At 37.9% G+C, this 21,143-nt stretch overlaps 1 protein-coding gene and 1 pseudogene across 20 annotated transcripts in view; both read left to right on the forward strand.

Moving 5' to 3' along the window:
- The window catches only part of DLG2 (discs large MAGUK scaffold protein 2), a gene marked incomplete at its 5' end in the record, with an annotated part of 2,112,028 nt that overhangs the window by 1,507,903 nt on the left and 582,982 nt on the right, over positions 1 to 21,143 (forward strand). For all 19 annotated transcript variants that reach the window (XM_079707355.1, XM_079707356.1, XM_079707361.1 and 16 more), the window contains one exon: positions 19,106 to 19,275. In XM_079707355.1, coding sequence (XP_079563481.1) covers positions 19,106 to 19,275 — 170 coding nt within the window. The remainder of the gene's footprint in view (positions 1 to 19,105; positions 19,276 to 21,143) is intronic.
- LOC307055945 (charged multivesicular body protein 5-like) lies at positions 13,686 to 14,302 on the forward strand (annotated as a pseudogene). The gene has a single exon. The product of its transcript is annotated as a charged multivesicular body protein 5-like (transcript).

Genomic DNA, 21,143 nt, shown 5'->3' on the forward strand with positions numbered 1-21,143 from the left:
AATAGATGGCATTAGATTTGGCCAAAACTAGATTTGTGGTGAATTTATTTATTTATTATTATTTTTTTTAAGTCTTTATTGAATTTGTTACAATATCGCTCCTGTTTTATGTTTCGGTTTTTTGGCCACAAGGCATGTGAGATCATAGCTCCCTGACCAGGGATGGAACCTGCACTCCCTGCATTGGAAGGCGAAGTCTTAACCACTGGACTGCCAGGGAAGTCCCTAGTGGTGAATTTAGTAGGAACATTTTCTGTGTTTTTCTTGGTAGGGGCATTGTGAGGGGGACTCTGATTACAATGGGATAAAGAGAGATTAGGGAGGAAGAAATGAAAGTATGTGTAAACAGCTCTTTATAAATAAACTTGGTCTGTGAAAAGGAAAGAGATAGGACAAGGGGAGATACCAGGTCAATGGAAGGCTTTTCAAGTGATGGGAGATACCAGAGTATGTTTGAATGTTCAGAAAATGGGTTAACTAGAGAGACTGGGTTTGAAGATGCAGGATGTTACGAGATTAAATGATTAAGTGAGGTCTTTAAGAAAATGTGAATGGATGGACCTTGGTGTCAGAAGAGACACTTCCTCCACTGTAATAGGAAGAGAGAGAACAGCGTGGCTTTGCACGTAGTCAGGTAGGTATGTGCTGGAAGTGATGTAGGAAAGGAGGGGTTTGAAGACTGTCATTGCAGAAGGAAGGATAGCAAACTGACCAGGGTGCTTGGAGATCATGAATTTACAGGGACACCCACCATTCGTGGGTTTTCTCCAGCCCTTCAGTGTTCAGCTGCTCTGGAAGAAGCAGTGAGGAAGAAGGAGAGCTGGGTTCAATCAGGATTGAAGTTTTGCAGACAATTGTAGCAGAAGGACTAAGTGACAACAGCATAAACAGGAGTGATAAATGGCAAGAAGACAGGACCAGGAGCTGTTAAGACTAATGTATAATTTTTATTTCTCTCTCTTCCCTGCTGTGTGAATTTGAGTAAGTTATTTAACTTGTCTAATCCTCAGTTTTTCCATTTAAAAAGGTAAGAGTATCTGCCCAGCATATTTTTAGGCTTTAAGAACGAAACAAAATATTGTTGGGGTGTTATATAAACACTTACTGTTCCCAAAGGTTACTACCTTTGCTGTGACAAGTGTCCTAGGAAATGTGTGGTTTTACTTTCGGGTCTCTTTCTGATCTCCTTTATCTTCTGAAAGCTTCTTTCCTCTCTCCCCTAGTGCCTATGGCTTCTTCTAATAAGTTCTGCAATGAAATTGCCCCTCGAAGAGTCCCCTGATCTACCCATGCTGTAAAATGAAGTCCCATAGTCCATATGGACAATTATGTATAACATGTGGATGGTTGACACCAATGGGTTTCTCTGTATTTTGAAAGAGAAATTTATTAATTCAAATAAAACCTATTTACTGAAAGCAAGAAGGTATTTGTGAGCAAAGGTGCCCTTCATGGTGTCCCTAATCCTCCTGGCTACCATCCCCAGGCCTCTGAAATTTATCTCCACAGCTGAGAACAACTGTAAGGGACTGAGCCTACCACCGCAAACACCAGTTCAACCACTAAATCAGGGAGCTCCAGTTCTGGTTTTATGAAATCACAAAATATCACCAGTAATTTCAAAATATGTCATGAGTTTTCAACACAAAATTTATTTGAATTTATTTTATGAAATGTGATTTAACTTAGGAAAAAATAAGGGGTGTAGATATTATGAAATCACATAAACAATAACAGCTGATTATGGTAGCTCAGAAAAAGGTCAGGAAACAGCATCACTAATCATCTACCCTCGAAAATTAGTATCTCCAGGCAATTTAGCATTTTCTGCTATATAGAGAATTGTTCACAGTTTTTGCCAATGCTAAGTAATTCCAATAATTATGGGTTTGGATTTAAGAAGGTCTTCAAGCTAGAGCTATCAGAATTCAAATGTGGGCAGCAAGACTGTATATACTTTGTATTTGACAAACCCAGTTCAAATTAGGTAAAACTATAATTCATTCATTCATCCCTTCGTTCATTCATTAATTTGATATTCAACTATTTATTGAGTTTCTGCTATGGTCTTGGCACTGTCCGAGGCACTAAGCATAAAATGGTCAACAAGACAGGCAAGTTTCCTGGTCTAAGGAACTTACATTTTTGTCTACTGGGCAGAAGATAAACAAACATACAAAATATCATCAGTAATAAAAGCTATGGAGAAAATGAAGCAGAGAGATGTAGATGAGTGGCTGGTGCTACTCTTATACTGAGGTTTCTCTAATGAAGTGGCATTTAAGGCAAGATCTCAATGACTAAAAGAAGCTGGCCAAACAAAGGTCAGGGAAAAGACTTACAAAGCTGAGGGAACAGTAAGTACAAGTGCCCTAAAGCAGGAGTGATCTAGGCACATACTAGAATTAAAAGTAGGACCAGGGCTTCCCTGGTGGCGCAGTGGTTGAGAGTCTGCCTGCCGATGCAGGGGACACAGGTTCATGCCCTGGTCCGGGAAGATCCCACATACTGCGGAGCGGCTGGGCCTGTGAGCCATGGCCGCTGAGCCTGCGCGTCCGGAGCCTGTGCTCCGCAACGGGAGAGGCCACAACAGTAAGAGGCCCGCGTACAGCAAAAAAAAAAAAAAAAAAAAAAGTAGGGCCAATGCAGCTGGCATGAAGGGGACAAAGGGAAGAGTGGTAGAAGATGACAGCATGGGAAGAAGTGGGAGCCAGGGCTTTGTGAGTTGGGGGAGGGGCTTGGGTTTTATTTTACATAATGTAGGAAGAGCTTGGAGGGCTTAAGCAAGGGGTAAGTGATGGCATCTGATTTAAATTTTAAAATTATGTACTCTGGCTTAGAGTAGAGAATATAGAGAATGTATTGTAGAGAACAGGAGAAGAACCAGTGAGCCAATGTGTCCAGGTAGAAGTGGTGGTGAGTTGGACTGCATGGTGGTGCCAGAAATGGAATGAAATTGATGGATTGGGATACATTATGGAGTTAGAAGTAATTGATGTGGCTAATGGAATGGATATGGAGGGTTAGGAAAGTAAAGGAATATGGAAAATTGGGTGGATGGTAGTACCTTATTACATGAAGAGCTATGCTAACCACTGGTGATAAAACAGAGAAAATTAGAGGTAAGATTTCTTCATTTGCAGAGCTCCATTCTAGTGGGGGAGAGATGTAATAAAGATAAAAACAAATAAATCAAGTTATACTGGTATCTTATTTGTTATTGAACTGTACAAATGTTGAAAATTGTTTCCCTGTAACAACCAATGAATTTACTCACCATGAGATTAAACATTTATAATTTTAAGAAGTTTAAAGGTGTTGAAAATTTTCTCTTAAATATTTTATACATTTCATAAACTGTTGAAATCACTTACCATCAAATAATCTGTATTTGTTCTGCATAAGTAAAAGCACACAGAATATCAGTTGGCTCATAAGATAGTGCACACTTCCCATGGTGGGGGGCATTGAGGCACACCTCTTATATCAATACATGGTAAGTGAAGAGCAATTCAAAATAAGGGAAAATATTACAAGCAGCTTGCCACATGGTATACTTGAATTCTTGCTTATGGTTCAGTTCTCTCTTTCTATGAAAATTGAGCTCCAAGAATTAAAATAATCATATGACTAATAAAAACTTGAAATTAATACCTAAACTCTTAAGGTTAAAAGGTGTGCTTAAACTAGAATTAGTCTTGTATGTAAGTAATAAAGGCTGCTGTCCTTGTGATGTGATTTGGGATCTTCTTGTAAATCTCTTCCTCCCCACCTCTTGCATCTGGGGCCATCAGTATCTTTCTCATTCACCACTGTGGCCTCAGTGCCTACACAATACCTGGCACTATATAGTACATGCTCAATACATATTGGTTGAATATGTGTGTGTGTAATTATATCTTTCAGCTAATATTTAAGATCTTATCATTGGTGATCAATTTTGTTTAGACCTTGCCTTCTTACTGGTGTTCTTTTTTTTTTTTAATACAAATATGCCTGTGAATGACAGGCTGTTTCTTAGGTTGATTAAATTTGAATTGATTATATTTATTGCAGGAGAAATGAGAGGATGTGAGAAAACACAGAATTCTCATGGGACAAGATCACTGGAAAGGATGAGGGAAAAGTATGGATACTGACAGCAGAGGTGTCATTATCAACTTCCCCACTTCTAAAATTCATTGGTTTATTTATCAAACATATATTAAGTGCCAACTCTGCCTGGCACCATAGTAGGCAGTAAAAATACAAAAATGAGTAAGATAGGATTTCTCCCCTCAAGTGATTCATGATTTATAGATAGAAATAAACATTTAAACAAAATATTTCCTCCTCTTCCTCACTTTCCACAACCAATCCATCAGTATATCTAGTAGATTCTAATTAGCCCTTCCATCTGTCCCTTTCTCTTTATTCTGATTACCACTGCCACTAGTCTAATCCAGGCCACCATGTCTTTTATCAAGATTATGTAATAGCCTCTAACAATAATCCTTGCTTTCTTTTTTCCGGACTCCCCTGCACCCCAAATCTATCCATGTCTGGCACATCTCTACACTGTACTTTGAGAACTCTTTCTAAAACATTATTCTAGCTTTGAATACTACAATGGCTTTCCATTGTCTTTAGGTTCAAGTCCAATTCCTTAACATGCCTTGCAAAGGCCTTCAAGGCTTGATCTCCACTCCTCGCCTCACCAGCAGTTAAACTGTTCCTGGAACACTTCTCCCTCTCTTTATTCACCTGGCTAACTTCTATTTGACCTTCAGATCTCAGCTACCTCAGTTGCTCCAAGTTTTCCTTAGCCTCCCTAGCCCCAACATGATTCTCCCATTATATACTGCTGCAACACCCTGTATTTCACTTGCCATAGGACTTATTATACTGAATTTTGCTAGTTTGTTTTACTATCTCCCCCCATTAAACTGTAAAGCTACCTCAGAATGGACATTAGTCTTAAAAATGGGTAAGGCACTCAGACAAATGTGACATCTGGAGGTGGCTATTCCAGGCAGGGAGAGAGGCCTGAGTCAAGAACTTGCATGGGGTTTGAAGAAACTATAATGTTATAGCAAGAGTCACGGCTGAGGAGGTGAATAACAACCAGTTGTGGAAAGACTTATGTGTTACGTGAAAGTCTTTGAGCTTTATCAAAAAAGGCAAGTGGACTCAGTCTGTGTTCCATAGAACCCTGTGAATAGTGCTACCACTGGACCAAAAGAAGCCTTTATGTGATTTTTATGTGATTTAGAAAAAGATACTTCAGCAGACACTGGTCAATGCCAGGGCACTTGGCCTGGAGAAAGGGCATGCCCTGGATTTCTTTCAGTAATCACTAGCCCCTGCTCAGTCATATATGATGCCCTGACTCTGGATTCCTCAGAGCCCTCTGTGGAGTCACAAACAAGGGCCTTCCAACAGGTTCTGCTGTGATTCCCTTCCCTCCCCACCACAGAAATCACAGAAAGTCTGCCTTTGTTATATACAGACAATTATAAATGTACATTATATAGCTTCTGAGTAATATTTCATTTGAAGAAAGGGTTTCTTTGCTTATACTTTTTATTTTTATTTTTTTATTTTTTAACATCTTCATTAGAGTATAATTGCTTTACAATGGTGTGTCAGTTTCTGCTTCATAACAAAGTGAATCAGTTATACATATACATATGTCCCCATATCTCTTCCCTCTTGCATCTCCCTCCCTCCCACCCTCCCTATCCCACCCCTCTAGGTGGTCACAAAGCACCAACCTTATCTCCCTGTGCTATGTGGCTGCTTCCCACTAGCTGTCTATTTTACGTTTGGTAGTGTATATATGTCCATGCCACTCTCTCACTTTGTCCCAGATTACCGTTCCCCCTCCCCGTATCCTCAAGTCCATTTTCTACGTCTGCATCTTTATTCCTGTCCTGCCCCTAGGTTCTTCAGAACCTTTTTTTTTTTTTTAGATTCCATATATATGTGTTAGCATATGGTATTTGTTTTCCTCTTTCTGACTTACTTCACTCTGTATGACAGTCTCCAGGTTCATGCACCGCACTACAAATAACTCAGTTTCATTCCTTTTTATGGCTGAGTAATATTCCATTGTATATATGTGCCACATCTTCTTTATCCATTCGTCTGTTGATGGACACTTAGGTTGCTTCCATATCCTGGCTATTGTAAGTAGAACTGCAATGAACATTTTGGTACATGACTCTTTGGATTATGGTTTTCTCAGGGTATATGCCCAGTAGTGGGATTCCTGGGTCATATGGTAGTTCTATTTTAGTTTTTTAAGGAACCTCCATACTGTTCTCCATAGTGGCTGTATCAATTTACATTCCCACCAACAGTGCAAGAGGGTTCCCTTTTCTCCACACCCTCTCCAGCATTTACTGTTTGTAGATTTTTTGATGATGGCCATTCTGACTGGTGTGAGGCAATACCTCATTGTAGTTTTGATTTGCATTTCTCTAATGATTAATGATGTTGAGCATTCTTTCATGTGTTTGTTGGCAATCTGTATATCTTCTTTGGAGAAATGTCTATTTAGCTCTTCTGTCCATTTTTGGATTGGGTTGTTTGTGTTTTTTTGATATTGAGCTGCGTGAGTTGCTTGTATGTTTTGGAGATTAATCCTTTGTCAGTTGCTTCATTGGCAAATATTTTCTCCCATTCTGAGGGTTGTCTTTTCATCTTGTTTATGGTTTCCTTTGCTGTGCAAAAGCTTTTAAGTTTCATTAGGTTCCATTTGTTTATTTTTGTTTTTATTTCCATTTCTCTAGGAGGTGGGTCAAAAAGGATCTTGCTGTGATTTATGTCAAAGAGTGTTCTGCCTATGTTTTCCTCTAAGAGTTTGATAGTGTCTGGCCTTACATTTATGTCTTTAATCCATTTTGAGTTTATTTTTGTGTATGGTGTTAGGGAGTGTTCTAATTTCATTCTTTTACATGTAGCTGTCCAGTATTCCCAGCACCACTTATTGAAGAGGCTGTCTTTTCTCCACCGTATATTCTTGCCTCCTTTATCAAAGATAAGGTGACCATATGTGCGTAGGTTTATCTCTGGGCTTTCTATCCTATTCCATTGATCTATCTTTCTGTTTTTGTGCCAGTACCATACTGCCTTGATGACTGTAGCTTTGTAGTATAGTCTGAAATCAGGGAACCTGATTCCTCCATCTCCGTTTTTCTTTCTCAAGATTGCTTTGGCTATTTGGGGTCTTTTGCATTTCCATACAAATTGTGTGATTTTTTGTTCTAGTTCTGTGAAAAATGCCAGTGGTGGGCTTCCCTGGTGGTGCAGTGGTTGAGAGTCCACCTGCCAATGCAGGGGACACGGGTTCGTGCCCCGGTCCAGGAAGATGCCAAATGCCATGGAGCGGCTAGTCCCGTGAGCCATGGCCGCTGAGCCTGCGCATCCGGAGCCTGTGCTACACAACGGGAGAGGCCACAGCAGTGAGAGGCCCGTGTACAGCAAAAAAAAAAAAAAAAAAAAATGCCAGCGGTAGTTTGATATGGATTGCACTGAATCTGTAGATTGCTTTGGGGAGTAGAGTAATTTTCACAATGTTGATTCTTCCAATCCAAGAGCATGGTATATCTCTCCATCTGTTTGTATCATCTTTAATTTCTTTCATCAGTGTCTTATAAATTTCTGCATACAGGTCTTTTTTCTCCTTAGGTGGGTTTATTCCTAGATATTTTATTCTTTGGTTACAATGGTAAATGAGAGTGCTTACTTAATTTCACTTTCAGAATTTTCATCAGTAGTGTATAGGAGTGCAGGAGATTTCTGTGCATTAATTTTGTATCCTGCTACTTTACCAAATTCATTGATTAGTTCTAGTAGTTTTCTGGTAGCATCTTTAGGATTCTCTATGTATAGTATCATGTCATCTGCAAACAGTGACAGCTTTACTTCTTCTTTTCCGATTTGGATTCCTTTTATTTCTTTTTATTCTCTGATTGCTGTGGCTAAAACTTCCAAAACTATGTTGATTAATAGTGGTGAGAGTGGGCAACCTTGTCTTGTTCCTGATCTTAGTGGAAATGGTTTCAGTTTTTCACCACTGAGGACGATGCTGGCTGTGGGTTTGTCGTATATGGCCTTTATTATGTTGAGGAAAGTTCCCTCTATGCCTACTTTCTGCAGGGCTTTTATCATAAATGGGTGTTGAATTTTGTCGAAAGCTTTCTCTGCATCTATTGAGATGATCATATGGTTTTTCTCCTTCAATTTGTTAATATGGTGTATCACATTGATTGATTTGTGTATATTGAAGAATTCTTGCGTTCCTGGGATAAACCCCACTTTATCATACTGTATGATCCTTTTAATGTACTGTTGGATTTGCTAGTATTTTGTTGAGGATTTTTGCATCTATGTTCATCAGTGATATTGGCCTATAGTTTTCTTTCTTTGTGACATCTTTGTCTGGTTTTGGTTTCAGAGTGATGGCTTATGTTTTTTAAATGTTTGAAAATCTGCTGTAGGCAGTGGAAAGCAGTCAAAGACTATTAATTAGGGGAATAAAGCAATCAGGTGTATTTTCAATAACCCCATTCTCACAATAAATTGGAAGATGGATTTTAAAGGACAAAACTAGAAACAAGGGGACTGGTTATAAATTTTTTTCCAGAATCTGGGTGATTGACAATAAGAGCCACAGTAGGATAAATGAGTATAAAGAAAAGTTTAAATCTAAAAAACTGTGTGACAGATTGGACGTGTGGCTGAGAGAGAAGGAGAACTCGCCATTTTTGGAGATGGAATGATTTACTTTGGTAGAGAATAAAAAGTAAAGTACGTAGTTGTCCATGGAGAGAGAATAAGCATAATTTGACATTCTGCTGCATTTGAAGTACATTCCAGACTTCCAAGTGGAGCTAGGTGGCAGGCTGAGTTAGCCCTGAATTTAGATTTATAGAACACCAGAGTTAGAAAAGAATTGTAAAATCATTGAACTCAATTTAAACAGAGACAAGAAAAAAAAATGCCTTACTTAAATGGAAAGTGTGAGGATTAGAATTCCAATCTGGTTTATAACTCACTATTCTTCCCACTATACCATGCTCCTTGTGCTTCTCAACTTTTCACTAAAATGTTCATCGATATCACATAGTCAAACCAAATTAGAATCAGAAAATGTAAAATGATCGATTTCATATATGCTGATCCATATCAATTTCTGGGATTGGAGTAAATCTTAGTAGAGGAAAATAGAAAATCAAATCCAACATTTGAAAATACATTTCTTAATGTATAGTACTTAATTATAGGTTCTGCAGGGGTACCAGATCAATCTGTAGCTTTTTCATGAGAATCTACCATGCATTTGCATTTCAGGCATTATAGGCAATGAGGACTTGTGTGATTAGGAAACATTTCATGAGGCTGGAGAGTGTGAGCTTGCCTTTGAATGAGGCTGGTTTGAGCTAGGCATTTGGGAGGCAGAAAGCACCATGAAATAAAATGTAGAAACAGGAATGAGCTTGTTATATTTTCAGGACAGTGAGGATGTGGATTGACTGAAGCAGGAGTTTGAGAGGTATAAGAAGAGGCTAGATTTAGAGGCCCTTCAATGACACTCATTCATTCTTAAGTGACAACTGTACAGCAGACACTAGGAATACAAGGGTAAATTAACCACAGCTTTGATTTTATGTAGTTTATATGACTCGACGAATTTTGAGGGAGAGGAAATAATGATAGGGTTGCTTTAGGAAATTGTAGCTGAGCTGGTCTTGCCTGTGGGATGACGTAAAGAGGGACTAGGTAACCTGGCATCAGGAAAACTAGCTAGAAAGCTACTTTATTAATCCAGATGGGAGGTACCGGGACCTCGTTTCTTGAAAGTTGATACATAGTCCTGTCTGTGGACAGAGTATTGGACCGAGTGGACTAAGTAATCTCCAGTCCTATGATCCTTTCCTTTTGAAGTCCCTATTTAGTGCCTCTTTTCCATGTCACCTTCACCAATTTACCTGGCTTGAGATTTGTTACTGGACTCTCTCCTTTTCTGGGAAAGTGCCAAAAGACCAATCACTGACTCTAGAATAGCAATTTCTTCCCCCATTGTGGGAAAGCTGTGATTTTTCCCAGATGACAACTGCAGAGAATCCTGGAAGGGTTTTATATATGGGAAATGAAGTGGCAAATGGAGAGAGAAAAACAGTATATTCACTGTAGGAGATGGCTTCTACGGATCATAAACTCAAGCTACTCTCACCCAGAGTCAGAGACGAGAGCAGGAGCCCTATTTTTAAAATGTAGGATAGAGTGGCTATCAGTTAGCCTTTGCTGTAGGAAAACAGTAGGGAAAAGAGTCTCATATAAAATGAGTGCTGGAAAATGGCTCTCACACACAATTTCACATGGTATGGCAGCTGTGGTCTCCTGGTCCATATTCCCTTAGAGACTTCATTCCAAATAATGAAGAGCTGTAACATTGAAGGGATTGGGTTCAGAGTCAGAGCTCAGAACTTCCAGCACAGTCACCTGGGTCTACATAAGACTGAGTAGTCCTGTTCATTTTAGAATGAACCACACACTAGCCAAGTAGAGTGACTCTTCAGAACCTTGAGCAGTGGTTTTCAGAGTATGTCCCAGACCAACAACACCAGCATTACCTAGAAACTTGTTAGAGAAGTGAATCCTCTTTCCTGCTCCAGACCTACTGAATCAGAAACTCTCTGTCAGTGGAGCCCAGCAATCTATGACTTAAATCCTTCAAGTAACTCTAATGCACGCTAAAGTTTGAGAACCCTTTCTAAATCTAGTTTTAAAGTATAGAAATCTGATTCTAAAGTTGAGAACTATATTTTCTTTAAGAAAAAAATTTAGGTTTTGTTATTTGGCTTGGCTTTACCACTTTCTAGTATGATCCTTAATCCTACTGATGGTTAGCAATTGAGATTGGTCCTTAATTATGTCCCAAAATTATTTTTAACAAACTAGAGAGATATGGATGGTGCAGTGCGTAAGCTTTGATATTACCTAGACAACACATACTGTCATTATAGACTTCTTTTAGCTTCAGTTTTTGTTGTAAAATGAAAGAAGCAATATCTACCTTTCAAGGTTTCTATTTAGATTAAACAGATTAAAGAATATATACATAGTACATAGTGTAAATATCTCCCATTATGTACCAAGGATTATACCGTTTGAATAAACCAGAGACCACAGTTCAGTATAATAAGCACAGTTTTGTGCTTTTATAAATACTGTACTTTTATAAACACAGCATGTACACCTAATTAAATTTGAATAGCAGATAAACACAAGTAATTTTTGAGTATAAATATGTCCCAAACATGGTACAAAACATACTTACACTAAAAAGTATTTATCTGAATAATAATTATTATTGTTTTTATCTGAAATCAAAATTTAACTAAATGTCCTATACTTTGATTTGCTAGGTCTGGTAACTTCATTAATATTTTGTACTGGCTACCTAGTAGAGGGACACTGGACTAGCCAGTAGAGCCAAGGATGACTTCCCAGAAGACAAGATAAACTTGAATTAAGTATTAAAAGGAAAATAGGAATGAGGTAAGGGATATAGTGCATGCAAAGTGCTGGTCACAAAGTCTGCCTGTATTAGTTAGAAATTTTTGTTGATGAGTAACAAAGATCCACCTGAGCTTACTTAATCAAAAAGGGGAATAAATTAGAAGGACACTTGGAATATCTTCTGAAATTCAAGGCTGGATTGGACAACCAGGGGCTGAAGCCCTTACTTCTTTCCAAAAATTTGCTTTATTCCCATCTTCTTGCAAATAAGCTTTTGCTACTTTTCAGTCAGTGTGGAAGAAAAAGGCCCCAATATGAAGCTTTCAAACTTCTATTTCTTCTGTTTAGATAGAACCTCTGAATCTCATCATTTCAATTCCAGATTCCCCAAAACAGAGACTGTCAAACTTGACAAGTGATCCATGATAAGCTGTATGAACTGTCACTCTTCCTGCAACCCTGTGAATGTTTGGTAGAGAAAAAGTCCTAGTAGATATTACTACATCAACTCATATCCGATGCTTCCAAAAATCAGTCCTTTACCTTTCCTAGAAAACTGTTAAATTATGTTGATTTTTATTATTTTATTCTCAATTTTAATGGACTAATAGCACCTAGTGAGGTCAATGAAATAAATGGTTTTTTAAGGTGAGAAATTTCAACAAGGAGGAACCTTAGCTGGTGGAACTTTAAATATACCCGGTGAACCCACATGTGCTTCATGAGAGGATACAGGAAGACAGCAGACAGACACAATTAAGTAGATTTATAAAAGGTCATAATGATTTGAAGCCATTTGGGTCAATCTGTGTGTGTGTGTGTGTGTGTATGAGTTGTGTTGTGTTGTTTTTTCCTTTTCTCTGGTAATGTAAAGCATCTGTCTTTTCTTAAACTTTTGAGTGTCTGTTATTTGTTCTTAACCTACCTTTAGTGACTCTAGGAATAAAAGAAAAGTAAGGCATTTTTGCTACCTTAACCTTGAGAGCCTTTCTGGTATCCTTATAGTTCACATAAAATCTATGCAATTATTCTTTTTAAACAGATTCTGATTTTTATAAATCATTGATCTCTTTAAGCACAGACAGTATAATTCCCAGCCAGTGTTTTCCATTTGATAATGTAGTATTGCATTTCATCTAGCACATGAAACACTGATCAGCTTTCTCCATGATGTGGCCCTTTGGTCTGTAATTAATTCATCTATTTGACCAAAGAGAGTAGGACTGAGTGGAGACAATAAAGAATAAGCCAATCAAGACCCCAACCCACCCCATCTTAATAAGCAGTAAGTTTCAAAATTAAGCTTCAGACCTGTGACCTAAAGCCTCCATTTGAATCAAGGCTTGAGCAGTCTGAGTGGCTGGATGTGTTTACAGGCGTGGAGTGGGGCAAGGACAGAGTAGGCACGAGCTGGTGGGAATTCTGCCAAGTGTGCTGATCTTTAGAAGCTTTCTCTAAGGCTACCATAAAGCTATAGTTTATATTATAACTGACTATTTTCTTGATGGTAGGAGGGGGAAGATGAAAGGGGAATAAAGCTATACTCCACAAAACAAGACTTACTTAAAAGCCTTATTTTTACATTTTTCTTCCCCCAAGTCCCATTCATTGCATCTCTTTCTCTCTTCTCCATATAAAATTTCAAAAATACTTACAGTACCTGATGGTAGCCCTCCCTTCCTTTCTGTCCCTTTATAATTTTTTTCCCTCCACTAGAGTCTTTTGACATCCTTTCTCACGCAAATTTTTCTTGTTTTTTTCATGACTATAATAGCTTACCATTTTTCAGGCACTGTGCTAAATATTTCACATATATTATTTAATCCGTACAGCAATCTTATTATCCCTATTTTCACATGCAAAAGCTGAAGCTTTGAGATGTCAAGTGACTTGCCCAAAGTCACATAGCTCCTGAGTTCTAGAGCTGGGACAAGATCCCAGTCGTGTCTAGGTGTGGCCAAGGCTCCCAGGCCCATGTTCTTAGGTTCTCTGCGATGATGTGTGTCCATTACAGAACTTTTGGAAGAAACAAAAATAGAAATATGCTTTTTAAAACATCCGAATAGGCACATTGTGCTTGCCCATGGAGGGCCAGAAGTCAAGTCGGAGGCGGAGGTGACTCTGCTTCCGTTTCTGGTTTTGCTCAAATGTTTGGGTTTTCTTCGTGGCCGCCCAAGATGAACCGATTCTTCAGGAAAGCGAAACCCAAGGCTCCACCGCCCAGCTTGACTGACTGACTGCATTGGCACAGAGGACAGCAGGGCAGAATCCATTGACAAGAAGATTTCTCGGCTGGATGCTGAACTAGTGAAGTATAAGGATCAGATCAAGAAGATGAGAGAGGGTCCTGCAAAGGTATGAGCAGCAGCGGGACAGTCTTGCCCAACAGTCATTTAACATGGGACAAGCCAATTACATCATCCACTCATTGAAGGACACCAAGACCACAGTTGATGCTATGAAACTGGGTATAAAGGAAATGAAGAAAGCATACAAGCAAGTGAAAATCGACCAGACTGAGGATCTACAAGACCAGCTAGAGGATATGATGGAAGATGCAAATGAAATCCTAGAAGCACTGAGTCATAGTTATGGCACCCCAGAATTAGATGAAGATGACCTAGAAGCAGAGTTGGATGCACTGGGCGATGAGCTTCTGTCTGATAAAGACAGTTCTCATTTGGATGAAGCAGCAGGTGCACCTGCAATTCCAGAAGGTGTTCCCACTGACACAAAGAATAAGGATGGAGTCCTGGTGGGTGAATTCGGATTGCCACAGATCTCTGCTTCATAGACTTGCATCATTCAAGTACATCATGTAAAATAAACACATATGCTGGGACTAGGAAATATTTATCTTTCCAAGTTTGCCATAACAGATTTAGGTTTCTTTCCTTTCTTTGGAGGAAAAGTTAATTACATTGCTTTCATTTTTTTTTTCCGTTAAGAGATTCATTGCTTGGGCTTCCCTGGTGGCGCAGTGGTTGAGAGTCCGCCTGCCAATGCGGTGGACACGGGTTCGTGCCCCGGTCCAGGAGGATCCCGCATGCCACGGAGCGGCTGGGCCCATGAGCCATGGCCACTGAGCCTGCACGTCCGGAGCCTGTGCTCTGCAACGGGAGAGGCCACAACAGTGAGAGGCCCGCGTACCACAAAAAAAAAAAAAAAAAAAAACAGAGATTCATTGCTTGAAGGAAGCTTTCTTCATACTAAATTTTTATTCCTTTTATTTTATCAAGACTAACTTACTTAAAATTATCATTGGGTATGTATAACTTCATTCCTTAATAGTAATTTTGAAATAAAACCAAGGAAATGGGAATCTTTAAGTTCTATGACAGCATATCTCCACAATCTCAAATTGACCTGATAAATTGATGACAAAGATGAGATTAGTGGGACTGTCCATATTATGATTCAAAACCATTTTCTCTTGTGGTATTATAGGTTGGTTAAAGTGATGGCCTTTTTTGGTGAGTTTTGTTGTGTCTTGTGAGTAAATCATTACTGTGTGCAGTATTGGAATGGAATTATCACTACTGTATCATGGGTGGCTATTTTAATTCTGTGGTTCCTTCAGTATTACAGCAGACTTGTAATCAATAATGAATATTTCTTGATATTTAATGTATAGGACATTTATTTATACTCAATAAATATTTTTCAAAAGGAAAAAAAATCCATAATCTCCACATCCACAAAGAACCAGAGCTGAAACTTTATCTTTCCTCCCACTATTTTTTAATACATAATAAACAGATTTTTTAAAAAAAAATTTTAACACAAGCATTTAGTGATTATTTTTAATGAATTAACATCCTTACAAATGTATAAAATCACAAATCTTGTTTTACAATAGAACATACTTTAATACCTATGAATGAGAGTAGATATTACATGTTATTTTAGATATCTTCAAAGTAGAACAAATAATTTTTAAGTATTAGTTGACTTTTCAGTGATACTATATCATATTCCAGAATATTTGTTTAGTGCAAATTTTTTTCTTTTGGCCGCATCACACGGCTTGCAGAATCTTAATTCCCTGACCAGGTGTTGAACAAGCTGAGTCCTAACCACTGGACCGCCAGGGAATTCCCTGCTTAGTGCAAATTTTAGATGTGATTCTGTGGACATGTTAGTGACGAAATGTACTTTTTGTTTCAAAGATATTTTCTGCAAGGAAATTTACCAGAATGTCCAAAGGAACTGAGACTAGGAAAAGATTAAAATTAACCTTTTAATTTCATGGACAATACTGGTCCACAAAAAAGGATATTGTAGACTTATATCCGAAACAGCAAGCCCTGAAAGAGTGAAACCATCAACTTAATTACGTGGGTACAGTAGGGAGAAAGTTTGTATGTAAATGGCTTTCTAATACAATGTCTCAGAAATATGATAAAGACTTCACTTTTCACTGAAACAGTGTTATTTGAGTTTGAAGCTAGTGGTATATTTATATGTTTCAGAATGAATTCCAGTGCTGCCTTTACTCATGGAGATTATCTACTGGTAAAGAAAGCAAATTAATTCTAAATAGCCATGACCCTCTAGCCAAATGCTATTTCAAGTGATTGGGAGGAAGGAAAGTTGAGTCCCCTAGTTTGGCTTGATATTCTTTCTTTTCTGTTTTAAGAATTTGAATATAAACTTCTCCCCTCACATTCCCCCCCCCCTTTTTTTTAAAACAATCAACTCTGAGTAACTTTGTATTCGCATAGGCTCCAGGAAAGGACAAAACTAGATTGGAATCGTGTTGCTGCCCTCGCCAACACTGTGACCTTGTCAGTAAAATTTCATTGTCTGTAAAATAAGGATCTATGTTTTATAAATGGTTTGATTTAAACACGAGCAAATAAGTGAAGTCACTAAAATGATATATGGCACATAGCAGACCCTTTAAAATTTTCAATTTCCATCCTATTTACCTTTCAACAAATTCTGAGCACAGCATCTTTGATTCACCTATCAATAGCTGCAACTCTCTCATATATGGTACGTTACAGTTTACGCATACATCCATATATTTATGTCTGGTTACTCCTCTCATTAACTCTAGGCATGTTTACTCTCTTTTCATGGGAAACTGAAGTTCAAAAAGATGAAGTGACTCGACCATGGTCGCACAGCTGATACACAGCTGGGACTCAAATCCAAACCTCCTGACTGCTAGTCCGGTGGGGTTTTTTTAGTGCACTAAAGCTGCCTACTTTGTCCACATGTTCAGAAAAAAACATCTGATTTAGGCTGTGATTTCCTCACCCCAGCATTTGACAATTAAGGATTCCAGTGTATACAAAAGGAAAAAATTTAGTAGAGTTTGAATAGATAGAGCATCCAGAATTTTCTCTTTAATGTCAGCCACTCCCTTCTATGGAAAGCAGTGTTTTAATATATGATTAGTATGCTGAGCATAGGGTGATGGTAAACATTATGTTTTTGCATTATCATGAGATGACAAAATTACCCACTCTCAAAGGACCAGCTGCTGCAGGGCGGCTGGCACCCGTGATGCCTACATTCTCAAAACTATTTTAATTGGTAGTTTTCCATGATTTTTTTTAGTCAGTCGGAGAGGAAATGTCTGTAGAAACCTATTAAAGCCATAGCATCTGTTATGATGAAATGACACCACTGAATCTTAGTAAGTGAGATTGTTCTAGCTCAAGAATTTGAAACTAATCAGGGTTCTTATTGAGCCAAGAGTTCCTATCACTCAGTTCCACAAATAGGTATAGAAAAGTTATGAACAAAAAAGATAGGAAAATTCTTCCCATACTTTTTATATATTTCCACTACCGTGTTATAATTTTAAATTGATGCACACAACATACATGAAACTGTTCATCACATTAGATGTATGTGTCCTAAGAGGAAAGAACAAACTTTGAAATAAGACCTAGGATCATATCCAATCTCTAATCAAATTGCTGACAGCTTTCAACAAAGAACTTAACCACTTGGAACAACTCTTATCTGTGTAATATGGGTAATAGATCTTATTCCACAAGACTATGGAAGGAATCCAATAGTTAAGAATATTACAAATCAACAAATTGTGCACTGCTACCAATAACAACCATTTATTAGGTGCTTATTACATACTGGGGTCTGTGCTAAGGACTTATATGTACATTACCACATTTAATCTTCCTCATTACCATATTTAATCTTCCCCAAAGTCTTTATTGTAGGCATTACTATTATATCTAGTTTATAGATGAGACTATGGAGGCTTAGAAAAGTTTAAAAAATTATCAATGTTTACAAACTTAGGAAATAGAGGGCCCAATAATTGAACTTAGACTTGCTCTTTCATTCATTTAACAAAAATTTGCTGAAGAATAGATCACCTGAACAAAATCAGGCACTGTTTGGAAGAAGGAAGTGGAGAATGGAATGGAAGGGGGTTAAGCAACCAACCATGTCCACCTTATCCTGGCCACTGTGGAGAATGAGTTGGAAGGTGACAAGAGAGGATTGGAGAGACTAGGTAGGAGGCTGTGGAAGTAGTTCAGGTGAGAGATGATGTTGACTTCAGCCAAGGGGGTAGCACTGGAGATGAGGAACCTGAATGGGCTGTAGATATACTTTGCAGGTGGAGCTGAATGGGTGGTGGGAGGAGGGGTGAAGTAGGGGTAGCCCCTTATTTCTTACTCTGAGCAACACAGTGAACTGGGATGGGGAACATGAGAATGGATCTGTGGAGTGAGGGGAAGAACTTCTAATCTCAAGTCTTACACCCTTCACCATTATTAATATTCTCACTAATTATTGTGAATATAAAAGAGATTTACAGTTCATGGCCACTATGAACTATAAAGTATCTAGAAAGCTTAATGGAAAAGTCAGCTTGTTCCTTCCCATGAAAAAAATGGCAAAAAGTCTAATGTAGGCTGTGTCATAATTCTTAGTTTTTAAAGAAAGTACCTAGGGCGAGGATTGAGACTTTATTTGAATTTTGTGAAATCTGGACTTTAATCCCTATAATATCGTGAAATGAATTTGAGGGGATAAAAAAAACACTGGAAGATAATTTGCCAGAAAGCTAACATTATTTCAGATGATTGAATCAAGTATATATTTTTTTCTTTCTGCATGTTATATTTTTCAGATTTTCTAAAATGATTATATATTACTTTTATAGCTAGTAAATTAAAAATTCAAGAAAAACTAATTTATAAAGTTACATTTGCTATGTCTATATAGTCTATGGGAGTAAGTTCTGAGAACCACTCAAATTGTAACCCTCAGTCAAGCCAATTAAAACCAATCAAAATGCTGATGTGACTGACAGAGACCTTAAAATATGTGTCCTTCTAACCGCCCCCTATGTGATGCAGTCCCAGTCAGAATGGACTGGAGTTCAGTATGGGACCTGAGCAGTAGGGTGGTCAATGTTGGGAAAACTGTGAAGGCTGAGGAGTTCAAGGTTTTCTTGATTTCCTTCATTTGAAGTATTTCTTCCAAATATAAATATTTTTAAATTACCTATACCTTTTGCCTCCCCACATCTTAAGGTTAGATACTCATAAGATTCTTTCAGAAATTCTCTTAGCCACTCCTGACCTTTGGCTCTCTTCCTTTCTTTCAGGGTCAATGATTGTATCTTACGGGTGAACGAGGTGGATGTGTCAGAGGTTTCCCACAGTAAAGCAGTGGAAGCGCTCAAAGAAGCAGGGTCTATCGTTCGGCTGTACGTACGTAGAAGACGACCCATTTTGGAGACTGTTGTGGAAATCAAGCTGTTCAAAGGACCTAAAGGTAATAGACACATAAATAACTCACAGTAGAACACCAGTGACAACCTATTTGGCTAAAGATTATGCCATAACCCATCTATGTAGTCCATTCTTTTATTGTCTGATATTCAGCGCTTACCATGAGTTTTGAAATCCTATGATAATGGTAGGTTTTTACGTAGAGTAAAAGAAACCAATACTGTAAATATGAACTCGGAGAAGGAAAGGATAGATTTCTGAAGAAATTTTCTTATAAACAATAACAACAACAACTATCTACATTTTTCTATAAATTTTTAATCTTACCAGATCATCATGACTTAGCTGGCATGTTAATACTTTCTAACTTTTCAAATGTAAATGGTAACCTCCCTCCTTTAGTAAAATAGTAATGGGAAAAATAATAATTGAATAGCCTATCCTGAAATAACAATTATTATATTTTTATGACACTTGTGATTTGTTTTGATTTTATAATACTCTTATCTGTTGTATTCAAGTACTACATAGCATTTTATACTTGCAATAGTCAAAATAAGTTAAAATTTATTTTTCTGAAATGTTCACAAATCTCCTGAGGTAATTGCAGTTACCCTGGGGAATCACATAAACAGTAAGATGAATCATTATATTAATTTTTAAGAATAGTCTTTTGAGCTCTTCTCTTCAGAATGATGACATTTAATATTAACAGTATTTCAAATATTTTAGAAAAATTAAATAATTGGCTTGAGTATTTTAAATATTTTTAAAGATTTTGACTACAGAGTCACTATACTCTTTTAGTAAATTATTTCTCTTTCCTTTAAAATCTGTGTAATCTCTAATGCTGTATGTGATTTACAAATAAGCACACCACCTTCTCTGCGAGGTAGTGGTGGGTGGTATTTAAGATCTCAGTCCCAAGAGTCAGGCAGGACTGAGTTTAAAAGCCTGGTTCAGCCACTTACTAGCAGAGTGACTTTGGTTAGACCAACCCCCTTATTAAATGGGGATCATAAGGGTAGCAGCCCATTGGGCTTATGAGAATTAAACATTTAACTAATAGCTGGCAAGTGATGAGCAGAAAAGCTTGCTGGTTGAGTGCAGACTCCAGAGCCAAAGTGTCTAAATTGGAATCCTAACTCTGCAGCTCACTAGCTGTTTGACCTTGGGCAAATTGCTTAACCTCTCTGAGCCTTAATTTTCTCATCTACAAAATGCAGGTAATAATAGCACTTGCCCCTAGAAATCTTGTGAGGATTAGATGAGTCAATATACATAAGGTGCTCAGAATAATGGCTGGCACAAATTGACAACAAGTATTAACTATATAGTATATACATGTTATTTGTAGTTTGCTCCACATACTTTCAGCCTTTGCTACAATTGTTTGGTAATCTAATAAAATAATCAAGGATCCCTCGTGAGTTAAAGTCAAATGCATTAAAATTACATAATTAATTCTGGGGGAGGTAGGCGGGAAGAAAAGAAGTAAAGCATTTCCATACCACAATATCTGGTGATATGAAAGAAAAGACCTTCTATCCTACATATGTACTAAAACCATATTTGCCATGTGCTTTAAAGTTAAACCAAATGATCATCCCACTACTTCGATTAAAAAGATATACTGTATATAAATAACGTAGATATTTCTACAATTCAATTAACAGCAATTATTCATCACAGCCTTAAGGCATGTACTAGTTGTAAGCACTCAGCAAAGCATTACCATCCATTAGGAGGTCATGAGTGCTGAGTCACTCGATGACCTCCAGCTGCTCAGCAGAGCACTTAAAGGTTCTAGGGAATCGATAGCCAAAACTCCTTAATTTTATCAGGAACACATTTTTGGGGTATCTCTATCTTTGGTATTAGGGCCCTAGCTGGTTTACTTCTGTCTGAACT

Source organism: Hyperoodon ampullatus, assembly GCF_949752795.1.
Source record: "Hyperoodon ampullatus genome assembly, chromosome: 7".
Classification (NCBI taxonomy): Eukaryota; Metazoa; Chordata; class Mammalia; order Artiodactyla; family Ziphiidae; genus Hyperoodon; species Hyperoodon ampullatus.